The sequence below is a fragment of the Hippocampus comes genome, unplaced genomic scaffold (assembly GCF_001891065.2).
Source record: "Hippocampus comes isolate QL1 unplaced genomic scaffold, H_comes_QL1_v1.1 scaffold135, whole genome shotgun sequence".
Taxonomy (NCBI): Eukaryota; Metazoa; Chordata; class Actinopteri; order Syngnathiformes; family Syngnathidae; genus Hippocampus; species Hippocampus comes.
The window spans coordinates 2,640,727-2,664,930 of record NW_017805583.1 but is presented as its reverse complement, the minus strand read 5'-3'; the positions used below and the strand labels follow the sequence as shown (position 1 = coordinate 2,664,930).

General features: G+C 43.2%; 1 protein-coding gene across 1 annotated transcript; it reads left to right on the top strand.

Moving 5' to 3' along the window:
* The first annotated feature begins 1,344 nt into the window (after positions 1–1,344).
* LOC109521902 (IgGFc-binding protein-like) lies at positions 1,345–24,106 on the top strand. The gene is made up of 35 exons (XM_019880001.1): positions 1,345–1,396; positions 1,472–1,626; positions 1,824–2,482; positions 3,006–3,439; positions 3,589–3,752; positions 5,019–5,195; positions 5,410–5,635; positions 6,586–6,831; positions 6,961–7,062; positions 7,515–7,662; positions 8,309–8,429; positions 8,558–8,887; positions 9,734–9,905; positions 10,097–10,194; positions 10,671–10,801; positions 10,935–11,104; positions 11,381–11,595; positions 11,681–11,875; positions 11,952–12,137; positions 12,257–12,690; positions 13,009–13,127; positions 13,416–13,612; positions 14,464–14,602; positions 14,929–15,111; positions 15,554–15,699; positions 16,597–16,943; positions 18,204–18,427; positions 18,675–18,816; positions 20,369–20,705; positions 20,830–20,946; positions 21,057–21,158; positions 21,816–22,011; positions 22,941–23,204; positions 23,307–23,449; positions 23,549–24,106. The coding sequence occupies exons 1-35, from the start codon at positions 1,348–1,350 to the stop codon at positions 23,774–23,776; spliced, it is 7,296 nt and encodes a 2,431-aa protein (XP_019735560.1). The 5' UTR covers positions 1,345–1,347; the 3' UTR covers positions 23,777–24,106.
* Positions 24,107–24,204: the final 98 nt, after the last annotated feature.

Below are 24,204 nucleotides of genomic sequence, written 5' to 3'. Positions count from 1 at the left end.
ACTATGATTATCATCACCATGCAGTTGTTTGTCTCTGTCAACCAGGCGTGTTGCTGTTTTGCTTACCCTTACTTACAGAATAGAAACTATCATCACATCAGGATTCTGAAACTGCCAGTTGTGTCCTCTGGGAGAGTTGACCTCTAATGCATATGCTGTGATGTACATGCACTGATGTATGTGTACATTCCAATTGTAATTTTGTGTGTGTGTGTGTGTGTGTGTGTGTGTGTGTGTGTGCCCATGTTTATCTTTTGAAATTAATAGTCAGATGTTACTTTACGTTAAATTAACAGTTTGTGCGCATCAAATTCATCATGACTGGATGACATTTGCTTCAACAAAAGCTTTCTTCAACGGGCACCACCTTTTCTTTTATTCCTCTCCATAGCGCAACAATAACACACCATTATTCTATATACTTTTCATTCAGCCCTAACGGCATGCTGATTTTCTCTGTACACATCCCTGTCTTTCCCTCGCAATGTCGCGAATATAAATGTCCCCCCTCCACATCTTCTGATACACAGTACATGGCCAGCCACAGGTATAGTAATCATACATCTTCTCCTATACATGGTGCTGGTGAACGGTAATAACAAGGATTTGAATCCTGAGTATTGTGTAATGTTTTTTTCTTTTATTCTTAAAGCGATCCTCTCCGGTCTTCAAAAAAAAAAAAAAAAGCAACATTTCAAGAAAATTAATCTTGCAATGTAATTCATTCTATAGAGTACAGACTATTTTCTTTTGTTGATCAAGTTCAGACTGAGCCAAATGATTGTTTTGACTGGATAAAATGCATGTAAAATCTGCATGCTTGGATATGACTATTATTTTTCCATGGATCAAAATCCTTTTGGAAAATAGCTCTTCAAACACACACACACACACACACACACACACACACACACACACACACACACACACACACACACACACACACAAAACACCTACGACACAGCAAAAAATGTGCGGGGCCACACTCACATTAACCTTCGATGTCAAGGAAGGAGAGGGGGGGCGAAATTTATCACCCTGCTGGTCCCTGACGATGAGATTGTTGTTGTTTTTTAAAATTTTTAGCTTGTTTATTTATTATTCTAATTTTTGTTTGTTTTTTTTTTACTGGCAAGATGTCACCTACTTATGGGCATTACACATTTGACAATAAAGTTGTACTTGATACTTGATACTTATTCATTGTCTCAGGATGCACTCTGAAAACAAAACAAAAAGCTTCACAACATTCAAATATAGCATTTTTAACTTTTGTGAGCAAAACATGCATACAATGTGTTTACCTGTTTTACATGTCTGACCATTTCCCTTTTTCATTTCTCAGCCATGGAAATACATCTTCTCATCTGTTTGGCCGCCGCTACACTAGTGCCAGGTATCGATCTAAGCAACCAGTAAAATCAACTGGTCACAGTAATTATTGCATAATAACATTCATGTGCTTCTCCAGTTTGTCATGGGTGTTCAACAGGAAAGGAGTTCATCACAACATTTCTTCCGAATTACCAAAAATCTCCCTTCTGGCAGAGATTCTTTTCTGGAAATGACCATAAACTTGAAGTGGTTCTGACAGCTATGGGCTCTGCCGCCGATGTCCACATTCAGGTCAGAAATGCTATGGAGTATATTTCTGTAGGTAGTACATGTTAGGGAGACAAAAAAGTTTGTTAATCAGCGATATTATTTTTGTTCTTTAATCTGGATGTGTGTGTAAATTGACACTCAGTAGTTATAGAGACTATAACTCTAATTTATAGTGTTAAGCCTTCTTTCATAAATGAGTTTAATGTGTCAACCTGCAGGTGGCTTCTGTGGATTTCTCCATGAAGCTGACCCTGTCCGCAGGTGAAACCCGTTGGGTTTGTCTGCCACTTGGAGCAGAGCTGCAGCAGCAACTGGTTAACCAAAAGTCAGCGGTTCGAATTTCATCCAGTGCTGACATCTCTGTGGTCTCTTTCAACCGACGCCACAAAACGGGCGACGGAACGGTGGTTTCTCCAACAGCAGCGCTCGGTACAGAGTACCTAGTGTTCACACCGCGGGGAGGCTCACGTAGCATGGACAAGCTCCTGGCTATTGTTAATGGCGACAGCCCGAACCCCATCACCATCTTGCCAAGTGCAGACGTGTGGCTACGAGGTGGGGGGCGTTGGCAAAGTGGGAAGCCAGTCATCTTTACCCTTGCACCTTATGCGTCCTACCTCATAAGGAGTCACAGCACTTGGACAGGCCTCGTTCGGTCCAAATATCCTGTGGCGATCATAGCGGGTCACCAGTGCCTGTCAATGGGTTCGGGATGCGAACACGTCTATGAACAGCTCCCCCCAGTGGCCAGTTTGGGTAAGGACTACATGGTGCCCAGGACAGGAAGTTGCCGGGCCACAAACTGGGCAGTGATCGTCGCGGCAGAAGACAACACGGAGCTCACGCTGCACAAGGGTCGTCGTTCAGCACACAAACAGTTGAGTCGAATATTGACAAATTCTTTAAGTCCTATGTGCTATGTATACTAGGGTAAGTCATTGCACACTTTACAGTGAACCCATGCCACTTGCAGGTGATAGGGACTACGTGAATTGTGAAAATCCAGGAGTATTTGCCCCCGCCCCCTCCCCAAATTGTCTAAGAGCTATAATGAGAAGTGCACGGGTATCTTATCTGTTCACCTCACTCAAAAACCAAGATCAATTCCATTGTTTGTTCAAGAGCTTGCTTCATCTCTTCAAAACATAACTACAATCCAAGATCTTTTTTTTTTCCCTAAAACAAGATCAAACCTAACATCAAAAATGATTGACCTTGCCTTCCAATTGTTTATACAGACTTTTGTCTTTTGTTGAATGTGTTAAGACTAAGCCAGTGATTAGGAGGTAACAGGAAGAGGTGATTGTTGAAAGAAACAATTTCGATCAGAATGGATAGTGTTTCAAAGTGTTGTGAAAACAGCTTTTCATCGAAATAAAATATGGCTTATACACCAACAGGACGCTGAAGACAGCTGGACTCGTCAGCTTCCATAAATTGATCAACAAACATCCTCTAGTTGTCAAAAGCAACAAGAAAGTCATGGTGCTCCTCCTTAGCGACAATAAACCACATGACCCGTTTCTGATGTCACTGACCCCCACCTCCAAACTGTCCACTGACTGGGCCGTGGAGACAGTGAATGGGCTCTCCAGCACTGTGGCCATCTTGTCAGAGAGAGAAGGCTCGTCAAGTGTGAAAGTGTGTCTGAAAGGGCGATGCCTGTCGCCTCGGTGGAATAACTTCATTTCAGATCAACAGTGGGTGTGGTCTAATGTGGCGGTGGGGGCACAGCAGAGTCATGTGACAGTGGAAGGGGACGCACGTATGGCCGTCTATGTCTATGGTGGCAAAAGTCGGCATGCATATGGAACTGCTGGAGTTTGCTCTGCAGGTGCACACGCACACAGATTGACACACACACAGACATGAAAAGAGATGCATGCAAAGGCTAACACAAAATTCAGATATCCCGCCATAGTGAATGGCTGAATTGTCTTTGCAGTATGTGTATTGTACATGTGTGTGTTGTGTGTTTTGTAGGAACCCCTCCTCCTACACCCCCTAAGGATCCCTGTGAAGACGTCAAATGCCGAGAAATGGAACACTGTGTGGATGGAAGATGTGTGCATGTGTCCACAGCAACCTGTCATGCCCTTGGTGACCCCCACTACTTGACATTTGATGGCAGACGTTATGACTTCCAGGTAAGGTTAGGACACTAGCAGCCACTGACTGTAGACAGTGTGCATCAGATAACGTGACACGTATGCATGGCTCTCTTACACTTAACATTACATTCTTCAGTTCTTGAGAACTCTTTTTCAAATCCACATGTACTGTGAGCCTTGATGGCGGTCATGTTGCAACGTAACAGATTTTTTTCTTCAAAAGTACAACATGTTACTAGTGTAGCCTATACAAGAAACGTCAGATTGTTTAACAGGACTTTAATTGCCAATGGAAAGTTCTCAAAGTTTTATTGAGATCCAGATTTGATCAGGATCCAAGAGAACAAAATATGATAGTCATATCCCACATAATATCCATCCATCAATCCATCCATTATCTGAGCCGCTCATTCTCACGCGGGTTGAGGGCGTGCTGAATGGAGCTGATCGCAGTTGTCTTCGAGCAGTAGTAGGCGGGGGACAACCTGAACTGGTTGCCAGACAATCGCAAGGCACATATAGACAAACAACCATTCACCTTCACACTCACACCAAGGGGCGATTTAGAGCATTCAATCAACCTCCCGTGCATGTTTTTGGAGTATGGGAGGAAACCTGAGTACCTGGAGAAAACCCACGCAGGCATGGGGAGAACATGCAAACTCCACACAGGGAGGCCGAAGCCGGAATCGAACCCATGACCTCTGCACTGTGAGGTCGGCGCGCTAACCAGTCGACCGCTGTCCAGATTAATATATATTCACAAATAATAATAATAAAAAACTTTCTAGGGGCCATGCGAAAAAATACACCTTTAGCTAATCAATATTAAAAAAAGTGACTGCTCAAACAATAAAACAGTTGTAGCATTTCTGGATAATTAATACAAGGTCAACCAACTGTGGCTCAGCGACCACATCCGACAGATAGACAACAAAGCACCAGAAGGTAAATTGGCTCTTTTCTGCCATCAAGGTGTTCAAAGAACTTAATAATGATGCCTCCTTCAACAATTCTACTCATGATTTCTGATGTTGTCATATTTTGCCATAGTAGCGAATTTGATAGCTCAGTCAAATACTGAATACGACTACTCAGCACCTTGCTCGGCAATGCTGGGGAAGTAAAACCACCACTTTCAGGGTGAAACAAAAGCACCGCCAAGAACTACTCGTGTTTGGCATGTCAGAGTGAGATATTGCTCAGTGCTGACCTCCATTAACACTCACCGCTACGTTTTCTCGGTTGATAAACCAATAGCTCTGATGGCGTAGGTCTCCGTGTGTCTGATATTTCTTCCAGGGTTCCTGCACTTACATTATGGCAACAGTTACAGAGAAGGCGCCAGGCCTATCGCCTTTCACCGTGACCACTAAGAATGACCACCGAGGTAATCGACGGGTTTCCTTTGTGAGGACCGTCACCGTCACTGTTCACGGGCATACGATTATCATTGGCAGACACAGAAAACAAGTCCAGGTAAAACAGTACTCAAAATGTCAACAATGTCCAATATGAAATTGTCGCTATGAATGTCGGTATGCAGTTCAAAGAAAAGACAAGTGAGGGTGGGTGTCCAGTGAAAAGATGTGTTGAAATTGAAATCACTATTACACTACTATTCGTGTTCTTTGAAAAGAAAAAAAAAGACAAATGCCTAAATTGCGATGGATTGTTTCATGGTTATTTTCAGGTAAATGGTGAACTGCAGTATTTACCAGTCATCTTATTAGATGGGCAGATCTCTGTGAAGCATAGCGGGATCTATGCAGTTCTCAGAACTGACTTTGGTCTGACTGTGAAATATGATTGGAACATGAGGCTTTACGTCACGGTGCCATCGTCATACTACAACCACCTCGGAGGCCTCTGCGGAAACTACAATGGAGACAAAACAGATGACTTGCCCGAGCCAAAAGGTAACCTTTTGGAAAGTGTGCGTTAGGGACGGGGGTCAGTAGTACCCCAGCCGATGGTGCTGTGTTTTTTTTTCTAATAGGTGTTTTCATTTTTTGTCACTGAATGGGTTAATATGTAGCCTGTGTGTGCAGTGGGTATTTTCGTTGTCCCATATAAAAATTCGATGTCACAAGACCAACCGTCAAGTAACTTTTAACAGTCGTTCGGTCAAAATGTGCTTATGAAATTATTTTATCCTCCAATTTATGATCACCATTTGAAAACTATTCAGAGTAAAGTTTTTTAATGATTTCATTTTTCACAATCATAGAGATGTTAGGTAAAATTTGTCAAAAAGAATGATTAACGGGGTATGAATATCAAACTATTCATTCCTTTTTATTTTCAACTGGATTAAAGTTGGATAGTCACACCAGTTATTACTTGACTGCCATTATCGCCGAATTGGATTAATGACCCGTGCAAGTCATTACAGAAAAACTAATATTGAGCTTCAGTAAACCGAATACTTCATTTAATTAAATCTTTATTTAAATAGGCTCGTCCCACTGGGATGAGAGCCGCTCTTTTCTAAGAGCGGCTCTCATCTCTTCCCAGCAGCAGTACAATTTCAAAATCAAGCACACTCAAATTTACACAGATCATATTAAACAGAAAAAAAGGGATACATTTGACTGCCATGAAGATACTCTTTCAGTCATAAGAATGGCAATACTTCCTGAAAAGTTGCAACATGGGATTTCTCACAATCCCCAAAAGTAGGTTGCAGTCCATTCATGTTAGCCAGATTAGATATTATTGTGGATACAAACAACAAAAATGAAATAAGTTATCATACTGCAACAGAAAATTGAGAACTCCTCTGGAAAGGTAAAATAAGACTCTTTTGTAACGCGCCAAACATAAAATCTTTCAATTGACAAAGCAGTTTGTGATGTAAATGTTGCAGGTTCTCACCTCTCTGCTGTGCTGAAGATGATCCAGCAGTGGAAAATAAAAGATCCTGATCCCTTCTGTCATGATAATTGTGGTGGGCGCTGCCCCACGTGCTCACCGGAGAAGCAGGCCTACTTCCGCCACCCCAAACAATGTGGGATACTAACACAGGCAGATGGACCGTTTTCATCCTGTCACAAAGTGGTCAACCCATCTTTATACCTCGACAACTGTGTCTATGATGTCTGCATCAATAAGGGTAAGCAAGAGAAACGCAGGCTCTCCGATTGGAGTTAAAAACGACAGAATATTTCATCAAGCTAAGATATCTCGTGCATGAGAACCATTTATCTACCAAATATGTTGATTTGATTGTGTGGCCTTCCAGGTGCAAGACAGCTTCTCTGTGATAACCTGAAGAGTTATAATGATGCCTGTCTCTCGGAGGGAGTAAAAGTCAAACCTGAGTGGAGAATGGTCTCCAAATGTCGTAAGTGACTGAATATGAATCGAACGTTAAAGGTTGAACGCAACCTGTTGGGAACGATGTTCGCCTTCCAATTCGTTCGGCTTGCAGAACAAATTTTTCATGGGAAATATTGGGAAAAAAATGATGGAAACCATTCCGTAGCTAAATGATTTCAGCGATAATAATTCCAAAATGTTGAAAGAAATGGATGACCTCAGCTGAAAATGTTCGCCTTCCAATTCGTTCGGCTTGCAGAACAATTTTTTACGGGAAATATCGGGAAAAAAATGATGGAAACTATTCCGTAGCTAAATGGTTTCAGCAACAATCATTCCAAAATGTTGAAAGAAACGGATGACCTCAGTTGAAGAAGAACCTTTGACAGCCATCTTACAAAGGATTTCATTCTAGGACAAAAAGATTCTCAAGACCTTTTTGAACCCTGTTCTTCATGATCTCCCTGCTCTCCCCAGCTCTTTCCTGTCCAGCTGGCAGCCACTATGAGGCATGTGGGTCAGCGTGTCCCGCTTCCTGTGGGATCACAGACAATGAAAAGCAGTGTGCTGCGCCCTGTGTGGAGGGATGCCAGTGTGATGCAGGACTCGTGCTTAATGGAGACAGGTAACCTGAGAATGTCGTACAGGTTCCAGAGGCATCGGAAGCTTTAACAGACACGGTGTCGAGACAGTGGTGCCTTGACTTCAAGCGCATTTTGCTCTTTCGAGCTTGGTTTTGGCTAGTTGCCGATGCCCTTTCCGGTGTTTCTTGAACGGGTCCCCAACATAATACATAATGAAAACACTCGCAAGGAGCATGAAGGAGACGCTCAGAGTCGCCAAGCCGATTGACTCCGAGTTCCTCATATCACGAACTAGGTCAGGCCTCTTAAAAGCACATATCAGCACATGAGTACAACAGTGTGCTCGTTTGTGTGACTTTTGGTTTAATTTTTTTTTTTTTACGTTACTTCTATACCTTCTCTTTTATTAATTATAATTTTTTTCCACATTTTGCAATGCATAGAACTGTACGTGCTTTTTAGTAGCATAAAATTTGGATGTTTTTTTTCTGGGTTTTTTTGACTGGGTAAGGCTGGAACAGATTCATGTTATTTCAAGTGATGTAAATGGGCAGTATTGAATGTATGTGTTTTGTATAAGTGTATGTATTGAATTACGAGCTTGGTGACGGAACAAATCAAACTCGCAGAAGTGAAGTTAGCACCGCGTGTCAGACATTATCAAATGCTTCCTTGCCTTTCCTTCAGATGTGTTCCTCAATCTAGTTGTGGGTGCCAGCATCAGGGCAAATATTACCCATCAGACACCACTTTCTGGGCGGACAGCACTTGCACTACCAGGTGTCAGTGCAACAGTGGTAATGTCAAGGTATGATTTAGTAGTATATGAAGTATAGAAAAGTACCGCGATAGTGGGACATGATCCTATTGACATGACTTTCTAATTATTGTTTATCGTGTTGATCGATGGTTTCTTTGGTTGTTTCTCTGCTGAAGTGCACATCTGTTACCTGCAAGAAGAACGAGCACTGTGCCTTGAAAGGGGGCGTAAGAGACTGCTACCCAGTATCCTATGCCACATGCTATGCAGCTGGAGACCCCCACTACAGAAGCTTTGACAATCGGCGCTTTGACTTCCAGGGCACTTGCACCTATGTTCTATCGCAACACATTGAGGGTTCAAACCAAGGCCTGCTTCCATTCCAGGTGCTTGTCCAAAATGAGAACAGAGGACGTAATAAGCGAGTGTCCTATGCCAAGTCTGTCTCTCTCACTGTGCTTGGCTACACGGTCAGCATGAGTCGCGTCGACCAGGGGAAAATTCTGGTAAGTCTGATAATTGCATTTATGACTCTTTGTCACTGTCCTGAGCAGTAATGTGTCCTCACGCATGCTGAAAATGTATTGTGTTTCATTATGATCTCAATTTAAAGTCGTAAAAGTGGGCCAAAAATGTAGCACCACTTTATAACAGGGGCACACTTGGTTTCAGAATTGGTTCTAAATATTCCATAACAAATTTGGCACAAATATAGAACATTATGAATTGATATGATGAACAGGTTATTAATGCCATTACAAACTCATCAATTATTAAATAAACAAATGTAGATAAATTGAGCAAAAAAACTTTTTTTTTTTCGCAACTTAAAGCCTCTCGTGTATTATTTGGGCCCTATTTTCATGCTCGGCACAAATCTAGCACAAAGTGTGGTCTAATTGTGGGCATGGGTGGAGTTGTCTTTCTTTTCGTAGTTTTGTAGACGCCTACAGTCAGAAACGGGCGTTTGCTCTGTTGTGGGCGTGAACACAGTCGACTTGCTTCCCGGCCAATGGAAGCGGCACCTGTCATTCCCTTTCAATTCAATGCAGGAGAGGCGCAGGGTCTTCATGGCAGAATAAGAGTACCTCATCATAAAGTAGTATAGAAAATGGAAACTTTTGTGATTTATTTACTTTACCTGAGTTTACATTCAAACCTCATGGGACAGTTACAGTGTTTATAATATACCAAATCCGATTCAGACTCATTGTGTAATTGTTTTTAGAAACACTTAACCACACCATCACCAAAAAAAAAAAAAAAAAAAATGCATAATGCTAAGCCTCCATATTTAGAGGACATTATCGACATTTTATGAACTTGTCGCATTTGACACCTTCTTTCTGCAGGTAAACAGCCGCTCCATAAATTTACCTTACATCACAGAGGATGGCATGCTTTCCATCTTTCGTCAAGGTTACTTTGGAATTGTGAAAACAAACTTTGGTCTGACTCTCAAGTTCAACTGGAACAGCCATGTTAGCTTGACCCTTCCCAGTTCATACTCTTCTGCTACATCTGGTAAGACCTGTAAATGGGCCTAGCTTTGAATCAGTACTTTCCAGAGACAATTTTTTTTTATTTAACTTCCACATTTTCTGCATTTATAGAATTTATTAGCATGATTGTTGTCCTCTTAATTAAGAAAAACTTACCATGATGCAATTCAACTATTTTGTTGATGTGTGATTTGAATGTTTATTCTCTGTCAGGATTATGTGGAAATTACAATGGGAAACCTGGTGATGATATGCTGCAACCTGACGGCACACAAGCAAAACATATTAATGCATTTGGCCATAGCTGGAAGGTGTGTATGATTAGGACTTGAGAGCTAACGTCCAAAATTAGTCTCCTTGAATTCTGCATTTATTGTTCAGGAAAGTGACATTTTCATTAAAAAAAAAATCATTTAAGGTCTACACTGAAGAAAACCACAATCACAACAACACTCTTTCACTTACACATCTTCACTTAACCCTTTCATGCACCAATAACGACCAACCTGTAACCTGATAACATGATAAACTGTCCACTGTAGCAACCGCTGTCCCTGAAAGGGTTAAACAGACAGCGCAACCACGACTGTGTTAGTGTGAAAACCGTGCAGTACTTTGTCATTATTTTCAAAAGGAGCCTTCTCATTTATGCTGAGCAATGTACAATAATCCAAGTGATGCGTGGAAATGGATGGCAAGTACAAGGCATAAATGAATAATATGGGTATCCAAACAATAGGTGATGGCATACTTGACGCATGTTTTTTTTTTTTTTTCTTCTCTTCAGGCTGGAGGAGACTCTGGCTGCACGAGTGACTGCCCTGATAATAAATGTCCCGAGTGTGAGCCTGCGCTGCTTTTACGTTACCAGCAAGGGCGCTACTGTGGCATAATTGCTGACAAATCTGGGCCCTTTGGGTAACAGTCCAATTCTTAAAATATCTTACATTAGCACTCCTCAAAATTGTTTAATTCATTTGGTCTAAGGGTACTATTTGGAGCAAAGGTATTGTGTACAATCTGCACCCTGTTTCTTTCTCCGTTCATACAGAAAGTGTCACAACAAAGTTGACCACTCTGGCTTCCTGAAAGACTGCGTGTTTGATTTGTGCATGTACCAAGGTCATGCTACCGCCCTATGCAACAGCCTTTTGGCTTTCAGCACTTCTTGCCAGGAGGCCGGAGCTACAGTGGAGACTTGGAGAAGCGAGGAGTTTTGTCGTAAGCCCTGCACTCACACAAAGAAACACTCATAAGTGAGGGACTAAATTGAAGCAAATTAGTTTCATAATATTGTCAGATTCCATCAACAACTTCCAATAGGGGCAGGTCAGGAAGTCAACCCCTCATCCAGCTATTTAAAAAAAAAAAAAATGGATGGATGGGTGACCTGCCTAAGCTGTTGGCGTCCCACCATTTTATTCTTCATACAAAAACGCCTCCGTTGAGAATGATTTACTAACATCAATGTTGTGTATGTCTCTCTTGTGCTCTAAGCTCCATTATGTGGTCCAAACAGTCACTACGAAGTGTGTGCCCCGACTTGCCAGCTTACTTGCAGCGGTCTGACACCCCCTGAAGGATGCGATGAGAGCACCCCCTGCACTGAGGGTTGTGTGTGTGACGATGGATTCATGATGAGCCATGACAAGTGTGTTCCGCTATCAGAGTGCGGTTGTCAGTATGAAGGCCAATATTATCAACATGAGCAGGTTAGTGCGTCTGTGACCGCTTTTTAATTTGCTACAGCGTCGGGGTATTGCCACTGATGTTTGTCAAACTGTCCTCCTCTCTTAGGTTTTTTATCCCGGAGAATCATGTAACAATCAGTGTGTCTGTGGAGACAACGGACAAGTGCAATGTAACCCTGAATTCCGCTGTTCACATCACGAAAAGTGTGTTGTGACAAACGGCGTGGCCTCGTGCGCTCCCAAAAGTATTGCTTCCTGTTCTGTTTTCGGAGTTAGATCCGTTCTCTCTTTCGATGGGAAGGTAAAAGAAGTGTTCCTATCCTAAAGAGGAGTTCCATTTCTTTCTGAAAATGATGGTCTAATCCTTTGTTGTCTAGGCATATCCTCTGCTGGGAAATTGCTTGTTCAAGTTGTCTGAGGTGGAGGCGGGAGAAAACATGGCCCCTTATTCATTGTTGGTTCACCAAGAAAGCAACAAAGACGGTTATTTTTCTCGTAGCGTGGAGCTCCAAGTGTATGACGTTGAGATCACCATGGAGACTGGGATTGTTTGGGAGATTAAGGTATGATCTCACAAAACGTTGCTGATTCAAACCAGCTTAGTCACATGAAGTGGGTTTTCTGTGCAAGACGAAGCGCTACCAAACACATTTCACTTGCTCTGTACGTTTGTGCGAGTCAGGTCGATGGCATCAGAGTCTCCCTACCTGCGTCACTGGCAGATGGAAACGTGCAAGCGTATCAGAATGGCATCAACATCATCATCGAAACGGACTTTGATTTCAAGCTGACCTATGACACCGTAGCAGGCGTCATGTTACAGATCCCATCCACCTATCAAGGCTTACCATCTGGTCTCTGCGGCAACTATAATGGCAAGTCATCAGATGACCTGGCATCGGAGGAAGGAAAGCCGGGAAGCACCTCCGATTTCATCGTAGAAAAGGATGACGTCACCTGTGAGACGGGTTGCGGAGATACTTCCTGTCCTGACCCGAATGGACAAGAAACCCCAGAAGCTGAAAAGGCTTGCGACATCATCAGAGCTCGGCAGGGGCCGTTTTCAGGATGCCACGCCACGGTGTCCCCAGTGTCTCACTTTGACGCTTGTGTCAGGTTTGGAAATCTGCTGACAACTAAACAACTACTGATCCCCCCCCCCCCAAAAAAGGCTATTTGTGTCATGGCTGACATCATAGCAGCACGATCGTATGAAATTTGCCAAAGAATGACACGATAATATTGTAAACCCATCCTAAAGGGACGATGCATCCATGTCGAAAAACACACTTTTCCCCCGTAAAAAAGGCTCAACACAGCATTAGTTACAATCCAAAAAAGCTTGTCTTGCTGTTTCTGATCTAATTGTTCTGTGTATTTTGCCATTTTTGTGTAATTGTTTCCTAAATATGAAAATCAACTTTTTTTTCCAAGGGAAATGTCCTCCGGAGAAAAAGACCAGGAGGTTCTGTGTCGTCACATTCAGAATTATGTCGGCGCTTGCCAACTAGCCGGCACCAAGATTAACAGATGGAGGAGTGACACTTTCTGTCGTGAGTCTGATGTGAATTGTTGAAAGTTGCTGGTGTACATGTCTTAGTGAGAATTCGAGATCTATTCATCCTCAAGCCTTGTTTGACTTTTTTTTTTTTTTTTTTACCCTCTCAACTTGTCGAAAGCCATTTTTGGTGATGATCATTACAATACATTTCCTTCCAATTAGATTTCATGCAAATGCGTTTTCATCATCCCAAACATTTGATGAACATTTTCAAATTTAAACCGGTAATTACAATGTAAACAGTCAACTTTATGTCCTATGGTCTTCTTTATCGTTGTAGCTCTGAAGTGTCGAGCAGGGAGTCACTATGAGCTGTGCTCCTCCTCCTGCTCGTCCACCTGTGCCTCTCTGGAAAGGTCACATCCCTGCCCAGTGTGCCAAGAGGGCTGCCAGTGTGACGATGGACTCATGTCAGATGGGGACCGCTGTGTGCCTGTGGAGCAATGTGGCTGCGTAGTGGACGGGCACTATTACAAGGTCAGTTTTAGCAATAAATCACGTCTTTTCCCTTACCCTTAGTTCGTGCTAGATGAAAGAGCAGGTTATCCCAACCCTCAAAGACAGCGGGGAGAAGATTCCTACCACTGACAATGGAAGAAGGCGGCACACATCAGTATGGCTCTAAATAACTTTGGGTATCCTCAATGGGCCTTTGTCAAATCCGCCAGATGTTAAAATAGGAGGCGGAATGTGGTGGTCGTTTACATGGCTGGTTGATCAAGTGAACATCGGAAGGATTTTTTTTAAACATACAACACACTTGAAACCCATCAGTACTCCCAGACAAAAGCTGGTTCGTTCCCTTGAAGGAAATCAATCGGTGTCTGTTTACAACAATGTCCTGATAGTTCTCCCCCCAAAAGATGATCTCAAGCCACGAGAAAAGTTTCTTGAGCAAAATTGTCATTTACCAGGCACACCTTGTACCAAGAACAACCTTGTTGTTGTTGTCGCCATGCGTGGCTGGTGACTGAACACCCGCCAGGGGACACACCCGACAGAGACATAAATATTAGGACTCCTTTCCTAAAAAGTCTTTTTCAACCAATATGAGCGATTGGATTGAGTTTTTACAGATTACAGGAAAGCCGTTTCCTTTTTTTATTTGAATAGTCTACACTGATAATCATTCCCATTCAAGATCGTGCCACAAACACTCGATATTATTATGACCATGCGTACACAAAGATGATAAAATGTTGCATGCTACTGCTCAAAGCCCTATTCATGCATTCATGGAATTCTTTCATATATTCTATGTCAAGTTTAGCACGGACCGCTGACCAAAGCTCTTTTTTTTTTCTTCCTCTTGGAAAACATCTTTCCAGTCAAATACCCCGATATTAAGGGAAGACTGCTCTGAGCACTGCGTCTGCCAGTCTGGCCAGTTCATCTGTAAACCCACAAGCTGCCAGGAGGGGGAAGAGTGCACCATCAAGGATGGGATTATGGGTTGTTTCTCCACAGGTTAGTGGTCGGGTCAGTCCAAGGACATCTTCAAGTTGTCAGTTCACGGAAATAAGGCGACCACAGGCACAAGGCAACTCACACAAACTAAAATTTTGGCTCACTTCGACCTCATCAAGTTCTCAGACTGATTTTACTTGAAACAAATAGAATGTATGTAACTCTCCTGCAGATTTAACAGCGACACACTCCATCGAGAGCTCGATATCAGTGTTCTTATCTCGGAAATTAAAATATTTCATCTTAAACAGTACTGAATAATTTCAACTGGTAATCCAAATTCTGTGGGTCTTCACTGTTGCGTTGACATTTTCTTATTTTTGCAGACCCCTGTGCTGAAGTTGTGTGCAGGGCAAAAGAGCACTGTGAAGTCTCAGAAGGTCAAGGAGTGTGCGTGCCCGATGCCACTGTTCTATGTTGGGCTTTTGGTGACCCGCATTACACAACGTTTGATGGCTGGAGTTTCTCTTTTCAAGGAACCTGCACATACGTTCTTGTCAATACCACAGGTTTGTAATTAAAGTAACTGTTTCAGTTTCTGTCTGTTCCGTTTGCTTGAGGCTTAACATGACAGACAACATTGTCGAATCGCGAGTTTTAATCAACGATGGAGTCAGTGAAGGTTTGTGGAGACCGGATGACTTTGAGCAAGAGATCGGGTACAACCTGGACTGCTCGCACATACGACAAACCATTATTTCTACTCACATGCACACTTCCGAGTCTTCACTTTTCTGTGTGTGTGTGTGCGTTGGAGTCTGCGTGCGTATTAGTGTGCAAATCAGCGTTCATAAAGGCATAGACAGGAAAGTTTATGGTGTGAAAAAAAAAAACCCTGACTCCTAGCCCACCCACAGCCTCTGTCTGAACATCAAACATATTTGGGATGGAGATATCAATGAACTCTTGATCTTATGTGGGTTACAAAAGAACTTATTTCAACCACACCAGGTGCTGATCCCTCCCTGCCAGAGGTAACTGTGACAACCAAAAATGAGCTCCGTGGGAACTCTGAAGGCTCCTTTGTGCGTTCGGCCACCGTGGAGTTGTTGGGCCGCACGATCTCCATTCCAAGGGATGAAAGAGGCTTTGTGTTGGTAAGTCTAAAATGCTTGAGGTAAAATGTAGGGAAAATCACTGTAAAGTAGAATGTTTCTTTTTGGAGCCGAAAGATCTGGTGAGAACCCTGTAGGTGACCAAGCGTGATTGGGTGATTGTAAAAATCATCCGAGATTGAATTGTCTGTTTTGGCATGTTGTCGTGCTGCTGTGCTGCGATTCACATTTTAAGTCTTGCCTGCCTGCTCTTTCAGGCTGTACCATTATTGGCTGGCTATGTAATTATTGAATGGTTGACGTGTCAGTCTTTCTTATGCAGCATCAATGAGTGGTCGTAAACAGAGCTTAGACTCACAGCCAAAATACGTATTTGCAAATCATTTTCTTTTTAATCAGCGAGTCCCTAAATCAGCTCAAATTGTTTCACTACGGTAATTGTACTTTTCCCGAAAAGAGAACTGACGCTGTAAAGCAACGCTACCGCTTGTGTTGTTTTGGCGTGACCCGTTCTGACTCGAATCTGAAAATTCTGATTTGGCATTCATTAACGGCCAACTCATTTCTCTATTCTAGTCGCCACCGATTTGTGCCCAGATCTCGTCGTAATGTCACTAAGTGTGTGTACATGCTGCAAGCCCGTACAGTTTGGGGAAATGCAATACAACCACATGTGTCATGGGAACTTGGCTACAAAAAAGCGAGTTGACGTCGAGAAAAAGCACAATTGAAAGTGGGTTTATTTAATTGATCAAGTGTGACGACCCGATCATGTCAGATTGCAAGGAACCTCGATTAAACCTGTCATCACCATGCTTATCACAGCACAATTTTTATTCAGATTCAGTCATTCCGGGGAATCATGCAGTCACATCCTGCCCAAGGTACCTGACCACTGCAATTAATACCTCTCTACATCTTTCAATTTTCCCTCTTTAGGTGGATGATATTAAGACTGGTCTCCCAGTCTTCTTAGACGGAGGCAGCATTTCTATAACAGAGTCAGGAGTAAGAGGCATCCTGATGAGCGATATTGGAGTAACTGTCACATTTGACTGGTCTACACTGGTCATGGTTTCCCTCAGCAGCAGCTATTATGGTAATGTGGCTGGGCTCTGTGGCAACTACAATGGCAACAAGGACGATGAGATGACGATCCACGGAGGAGGCACTGCAGTCAATGTGACAGAGTGGGCGGGAACGTGGAGCGTGCCTGATGATGACCCCTTTTGTTACCATTACTGCGATGGCGTGTGTCCTCGGTGCTCTGAAGAAGACCGCATAAGGTAACGTACAGCAGATCACTTCTGATTAGAGATTTGAGGTCAGTTTGGGAGAATGTCTTGGCAACGCACTCCCTGTAGATCGACATCAACAGTGTATTACGGGAACAAAAGCTTGGCAAAAAGTGACAACAAGCAGGTACTAACTTTGTGCGGGGACCCGTTCATTGTAATCAATGACAAATAAAGACATAGAGGCTGGAGTTGTAACGCATGTTCTTATAGTTATCTTGGAGACCCATTCTGAGTTCAGAATGGACCAAACCACTTGTCCAGTACTGTGCTGACTGAAGGCACATTTGTCTTTGCACTCCATGGGTGAAGGGACATGGGTCCAGTGAGCTGCGTCCTCAGGCTGCTTGTCTTGTGCATCATGTTCAAAAGAGGCTTCCTTCTGGGTCTGACAGCTATGCAGACCAATTTGATGCACTGTGTACAGTATCTTGAAGTGTCTTCATGTAGAGCAAGATTTACTTTTCAAAGATCTTTAAAGAGATCTTTACCGTGAAGTGCCGCAAAGAGTGTGAGAGCGTCAACACCAAAGTGAACACATCTGAGATCTTGCAATGCAAAAGAGACACATGACACCGGAGAGGGAGAATTGGGCTTGTTGTCAGGTTCAGACATGAATGGCAGTTTTACTCTTTTAAACAATAAGTATGGCGGCCCGGTGGGCCAGTGGTGAGCGCGTCGACGTCACATTGCAGAGGAACCGGGTTCAATTCCAGCTCCGGCCTCCCTGTGTGGAGTTTGCATGTTCTCCCTGGGCCTGCGTGGGTTTTCTCTGGGTACTCCGGTTTCCTCCCACATTCCAAAAACATGCATGGCAGGCTGATTGAACACTCCAAATTGTCCCTAAGTGAGTGTGAGGGCGGATGGTTGTTCGTCTCTGTGTGCCCTGCGATTGGCTGGCAACCAGTTGAGGGTGTACCCCGCCTACTGCCCGAAGACGGCTCCAGCACCCCCCGCGACCCTTGTGAGGATCAGCGGATCGGAAAATGAATGAATGAATTAATAAACAATCAGTATAATGACAACTTTACATGACAGCAAGGTGTCATTTCTTCACCATTGTCCCATTGAAATTGTATTTTAATGTACTTGCCAACCAGTTTTATAAACTGTATTTGGCCCCAGGGCAAATTTATTTGGACATGCATTAATTTGGACATGTTCACATAATTCAATCATTGTTTTTTACCGTACAAAGCGGACAGGTTTTAAAAAGAAATGTGTTTTATGTCCCTTTATTCTTACTTTCAGATACACTGGTCCTCAATTCTGTGGGATCCTTGGCAATAAAGAGGGTCCTTTTTCTGGTTGCCATGGAAGTGTTCCAGTCGGGGAGGCTATGTCAGACTGCTTGTACGATGTCTGCGTCAACGCAGGACGACATGAAGTACTTTGTGAGTCCCTGAGCAATTACCTTGCTGAGTGCCAGGAAGCTGGAGCTACCGTGTTGCCATGGAGACAACTGGCCAATTGCAGTAAGTTTTTCCCATAGACAGTCGGCCCCGCTATTCGCATGGCTTGACGGTTAGGCCGGCCTGCGAATGGTATAATTGACACCCTTTAAAATTGTGTGCAATTTTTTAGTTTGTTTAATTCATACTGGATTTTCCTTGTAAAAGAAGACTCTTCATCTCTTTATCATTGTATTGTTTCACTCAACAATGGTTACAGTCAAACGGTAACCGAAGTATTTTCATACACGTTTTCTCTCTGTCCCCACAGCTATTGAATGTCCAGCCAACAGCCATTATGAGGTGTGTGGCCCAGCCTGTCCAGCCAGCTGCGGTGCTCAGCCAGAGGTTTGCCACAAGGCCTGCGTTGAGGGCTGTTTCTGTGACCAGGGATATGTTCTCAGCCGAAATGGGTAAATACTGCACCAACATTTTTTTTCCCCATGTCCATGTGATAAATGTGACCTAATTTAAAATATCTGCCCTAATTGTATTAGTTGGTCATCATATGGTCTTTAATATGTCTGCCAAGAATGCCATAGAAAAGGTAAGCCAAGTGAAAACAAGAGAACGGTCACAGCAAGAAAACGACGTAGCTCAAGTCAGGTGTCTAAACAAATGCGCCCAAGAGGCCTAATCTAACATTACCCTCCTGTACATAGGACTGCACGACTGTCCGTGTTTTATGTTATGTGTTGTGTTCATTATTTTACTTTATGTTCGTGTTTTATGTTGTGTGTTGTGTTTATTATTTTACTTTTTGTTAACTGTTTTGTTAAGCGCTTTGTTACAGCTGCCGCTGTTGTGAAAGCGCTATATAAATTAGCATGTATTGTATTGTATGTATGACTCCACGATCTCTGCCAGCTTTCACAACACCACGTCATGTTGTCCTCTATAGCGGTTTTGATACAACGCTATCTTGCAGCCCGATGGGATTTGCTACATGCAAACCATTGGTGGAGGTTTCAAGGGCTAACTAAACTGTAGGAGTTGGATCTGATCAACTATCTGACCCTAATTTAGGGGATTTTCCACAGATAAGACGATGACAGGAGCATTTCTGTGACACCTTTCCATGATCCAACATCCTTTTTGGCTCTGCAATGCTGCTTTGATGCTGAGGCGCTCCTGATCTGCCACCACCATGGCTGTCCGCTCTTACTTGAAGGCCTTTGACCAGAAGAGGGGGATCTCGCTCCTCCCAAGGCCTGCTCAAGCCTCTAGCACTCTACCAGCTAGCAGTTTTTCATCCTGCTGATTACCTGGTCAGCCTCTTCCTTGGACTTTCACTTCCTCCCTGTTCGGGGGGGCAGATGCTCTCATTAATTGGTCAGTGGATTCCCTCAGCCAGAACACGCGCTGAGACTTCTCCTGCTTGTATCCGATGCAAATGGTTTGGAGTGGCAGTTGCAACATCTGCTGTGTAGATTCGGCAGGTTGACTTGCCAGCAGTGATATCTCCTTACAGTTCTGATAGTTGCTTCTGACACTTATCGTGAGAGACAGGCTACGAGATTTGGCTGGTTTGACCTTCATTCTCGCCCACCCGCGAGCTCATCAATCCTCTTCAACAGTATTGCCGTACATGCTGCTATGTGGACAATGATTGCATTGACGTCCATGTAGCCTCTTATCTCATCATTGATACACCCACTAATTTCGTCATCCATTTAACATCGGCCACAGGGCTTGCGTCGCCAGAGCAGGTTCAGAGGGCAGCTGCAAGATGTGCGCCACTGGAACGGGATCAAAGGGTGCCCGCAGTGCTTGTGCCACCAGAGCAGGTTCGGAGGTCGGCCGCAGGTCGCTGGCCTTGCTACTGCAGTCGTAAAATCTTATTTAGATTACATTAGTATTTGTATGAAAAGCACTTGTAGGCAAATTAAAATGTATGTATTCATAAGCCCTTGCGCAAAATAAGTCATGTGTCATTCTTATAAAATTCATTTTGATGTTTTTCAGGTGTGTTGAAAAGGAGAAGGGCTGTGGTTGTAACCATGATGGCTACTATTACCTGCCGGGTGAGGTGTTCTGGGCGGACTCAAAGTGTAAAGAACAATGTGTGTGTGATGCTGCGACACAAACGGTACAATGTAAGCTAAAGGGATGTCGAACTGGAGAACGGTGCCAAGTTGTGGATGGAGTCCAGGACTGTTATCCAATCAGCTACAAAACCTGCTCTGCACGTGGAGATCCTCACTTCTACACCTTTGATGGATTAAAATTTGACTTCCAAGGCAACTGTGTCTACCGGCTGGCCACTGTGTGTAAAAACGCTGACGGTCTTCAACACTTTGAGGTAACGAACATTACCAATAGAGGATTTGTTGTTGAACATGGAAAGTGACTGACGTCACCTCTTCCGTTTTTCTGTACTCTCCACTCAATTTCCCCACTATTGTGGATCTATGTGTAAATTCTAGGTAAACCTGGAAAATAACAATCGTGGAAACAAAAGAGTTTCCTATGCCAAAGTGGTGATTGTAAAAGTCTTTGGAAACACATACCAATTCTCAGTGGACTACCCATATAAAGTACTGGTAAGAAACACACACACACACACACACACACACACACACACACACACACACACACACACACACACACACACACACAGAATTTAAATAATGTGTGTATTTTTTTGCTGCAGGTGGATGGGCTAAAAAACTCTCTGCCCTTCTCATCCAATCAATCACTGGTTCAGGTTTACCGTAGGTACAGGCTGGCTGTCCTTGAAACTACCTTTTTAAAGGTATGAAAAACTTTCAAAAACAATTTACCGTTGTGGTACCAACATGTCACTTCTAATAAAAAAATCATTTTATCAAAGACCTACTGTGGGCAACATTGAAAGAAGAGGGACAATCCACAACAGTCGTAACTTGAAATTAATGAAAGTGGAATTTGCAAATCAGAAATTAAAAAAAAAACCCACACATTTGGCAAGCCACATCAGCTGCAAGTTTACAGATGCAAAAATTCCCAGGCCAAACTCCAGACATAGTCTTTCCAGTGTGTCCTGGGTCACCTGCAATCGGGGGAGAGAAAAGATTTGACCATTTTTGTTTCTTACCATAGGAGGTCCTGAGTTGCACTTTGTTTGGTTCCTCACCTGGGGCCTCTATTCCCTAGTTGACCCTATGAGGGGCATAAAGTCCCCAGCAACTTAGCTCTGAGGGTTACTGGGAAACGCAAACGCCTCCACCACAAAAAAGGTGACAGATCAAGGAGGCGGTTCTCCAGCGCAGTGAATTAAACAAACAAAAAAAGTGTTTTGTTTGAATAATCTTTTTTTTTTGTTCTGCAATTAATCCATGCAACCCAAATAGTCGATGTTTGCTTTGATGATGTGTGAGTATAAAATGGCGAAAATATTTCTTCATAAAATTTCTCTTTGTTGCATGGTTAGGTGTCTTTTAACTTTGCGAGTGCAGTCAGAGTGGAGTTGGCGACGAGTTATCACGGGACGACGTGTGGGCTTTGTGGAAACTTTAACGATAATCCTGCTGATGACTTGACGCTGCCCAATGGGATGCCAGCTTCCAATGCCAACGAGTTTGGAGTGAACCAGTGGGTGTCCAATCGGCCAGGATGCTCTCAAGAATGTAAGCTATCTACTGACTTTTGTACTCTCTTTTGTGCCGCTTAAGTTTATTTGAAAAAAAATACCTTCTAACATAATCCTAAAACAGTGTGTCTCGTTTGTGAACCTACATCAATGTCATTTTGAAGAATGCATCAGTTTTTGTGTTTATTTAAGCCTTCTTAAATGAAATGCACCAATCATTATGGAAATTCAGTTGGATCCTAAATCCATTCATCCGTTTTCTACTCCGCTTATCCTCACAAGGGTCGCGGGTGTACTGGAGTCTAGCCCAGTTGTCTTGGGGCAGTCGCTGGGGTACACCCTGAACTATTTGCCCGCCAACATATATATAAATATATATATTTATACCCACATACAGTATATAGCGATGCCGCATCATCAGTAGATGAATGAGGTAGAAAAGCGCTCCAGAAGTGACAGCCCATTCACCATTCATGCCATAAATAGAAATACTACCACAGTATACTATGCCATACGGATCTGTACCGTATGCCTTGATATTGCTCTGTAGACAGCAGTCAACCATATGTAGGGGTAAATGTCTGCATGGCTCTGCAGACAACTGTGAACCACTCAGCCAAACAGGTAGCTAAATACCTCTACAAGATTAAACCACACCAAGTCATCCTTGCAGTGTTAGGGTAAGCTAGCAGTCAATGGCACTAAACCTCCCATCAGCATTCCTGACAAACTAAAGAGGCATAAAGTTGGAAAAGCCTTCTCAAATTTACTCTGAGGAATGACAATTCTTTGTGAGTCATTCACACTAACCAGCAGCCAGTGAGTGAAATTCGAAAAGCCACCGCAGTGCAAGGGACAGATTTTCACAACTGCAAAGTACAATCATAATAAAACGTGCAGTGTATTGTCACCTGAGGGTTGCTGCAATATAAGATTAAATTGACACTGATGTGCTTCTGCTGACAGGTAAGGACTGCGCCCAGCCCCTCGACCCCGGCATAAAACCACCAAGCTACGCGTCAGTCTGTGACATCATCACGGCAAAGGATGGGCCCCTGGCCGACTGCATAGGCCGGGTGGATTCCAAGCAGTTCCGTGAAGATTGTGTCTATGACATGATGCTGACTGATGGCAAACAGGAAGCTGCCTGTGACATCATCAGTGACTATGTGGAAGAGTGTCAGATGAAGGGAGGCTGTGTGAAGTCGTGGAGGACAAGGCAACTCTGCTGTAAGTGCAATAACGCTCTTCTTCACTCACTACAGATACTTGTGTCAAAGAAAAAAAAAAGAGTGAGTTGCAATCTGTCTTTACCATTACTCTGTATGACAGGGATGCAGTGTCCAGCGAACAGTATGTACAGCGTCACAGCTCCTGGCTGTCCGCTCACCTGCACATCTCTATCAGCACCTGTTGAGTGTAAAACTCCACCCAGTGAGGGTTGCATGTGTATCCCCGGTTACTTTTTGAGCCAGGTAGGGGACTTTGGTGATTATTATTGCACGTAGCAACTCAGCCTTATTAGCATGGAAGAGTCGGACATATTCATTCAATGCTTTTGCTTTTTCCGCAAGGGTCGCTGCATGCCACTAGCTGAGTGCGGGTGCCGCTTCCGAGGTCACTACATTGAGTCAGGGGAGGCATTCTACCCGGACTGCCATCAGCTGTGTGTATGCCAAGGAGGGGTGGTGTCCTGTAAGAGGATGCCCTGCCGAAAACCTCAGATCTGTGGGGTTGTTGAGGGGTCACTGGGCTGCTATGACAAAAGGCAGTTATCCCTCCGCCATCGTGAGAAAAAATGATTCATCACACGCAGAACTTTTTCAGTGATCATAAGACAGTTTTAGGTGGGTTAATTAGTAGGCTAGACTACTATAACTTTTACAATTTGTAAAATTACTGCTATTCTTATTTGGATGATTAAATAATTCCGACTATAGTAAATGATGAAAGTATTCCTTCACCTTTGATGTGATAAAGTAATCACGGTTCATTTCGATTAATTGCATTTAAGACCCATGTGGTAATTGAAAACACGTTTGAACTACCAACACTTGAAAATTAATCTGTTAAATCTGATTTTACTGATCCATCCAGTTTCTCTTCTCAATATTAAACACATTTGTGCAGCATTTGTGGCGCGCTTGTGATCTATACTCAGCCTACAGATATCTGGATCTGTCGTGTGTACCATCAACAGCATTTTATTCATCCACTGGTCAACTGGTTA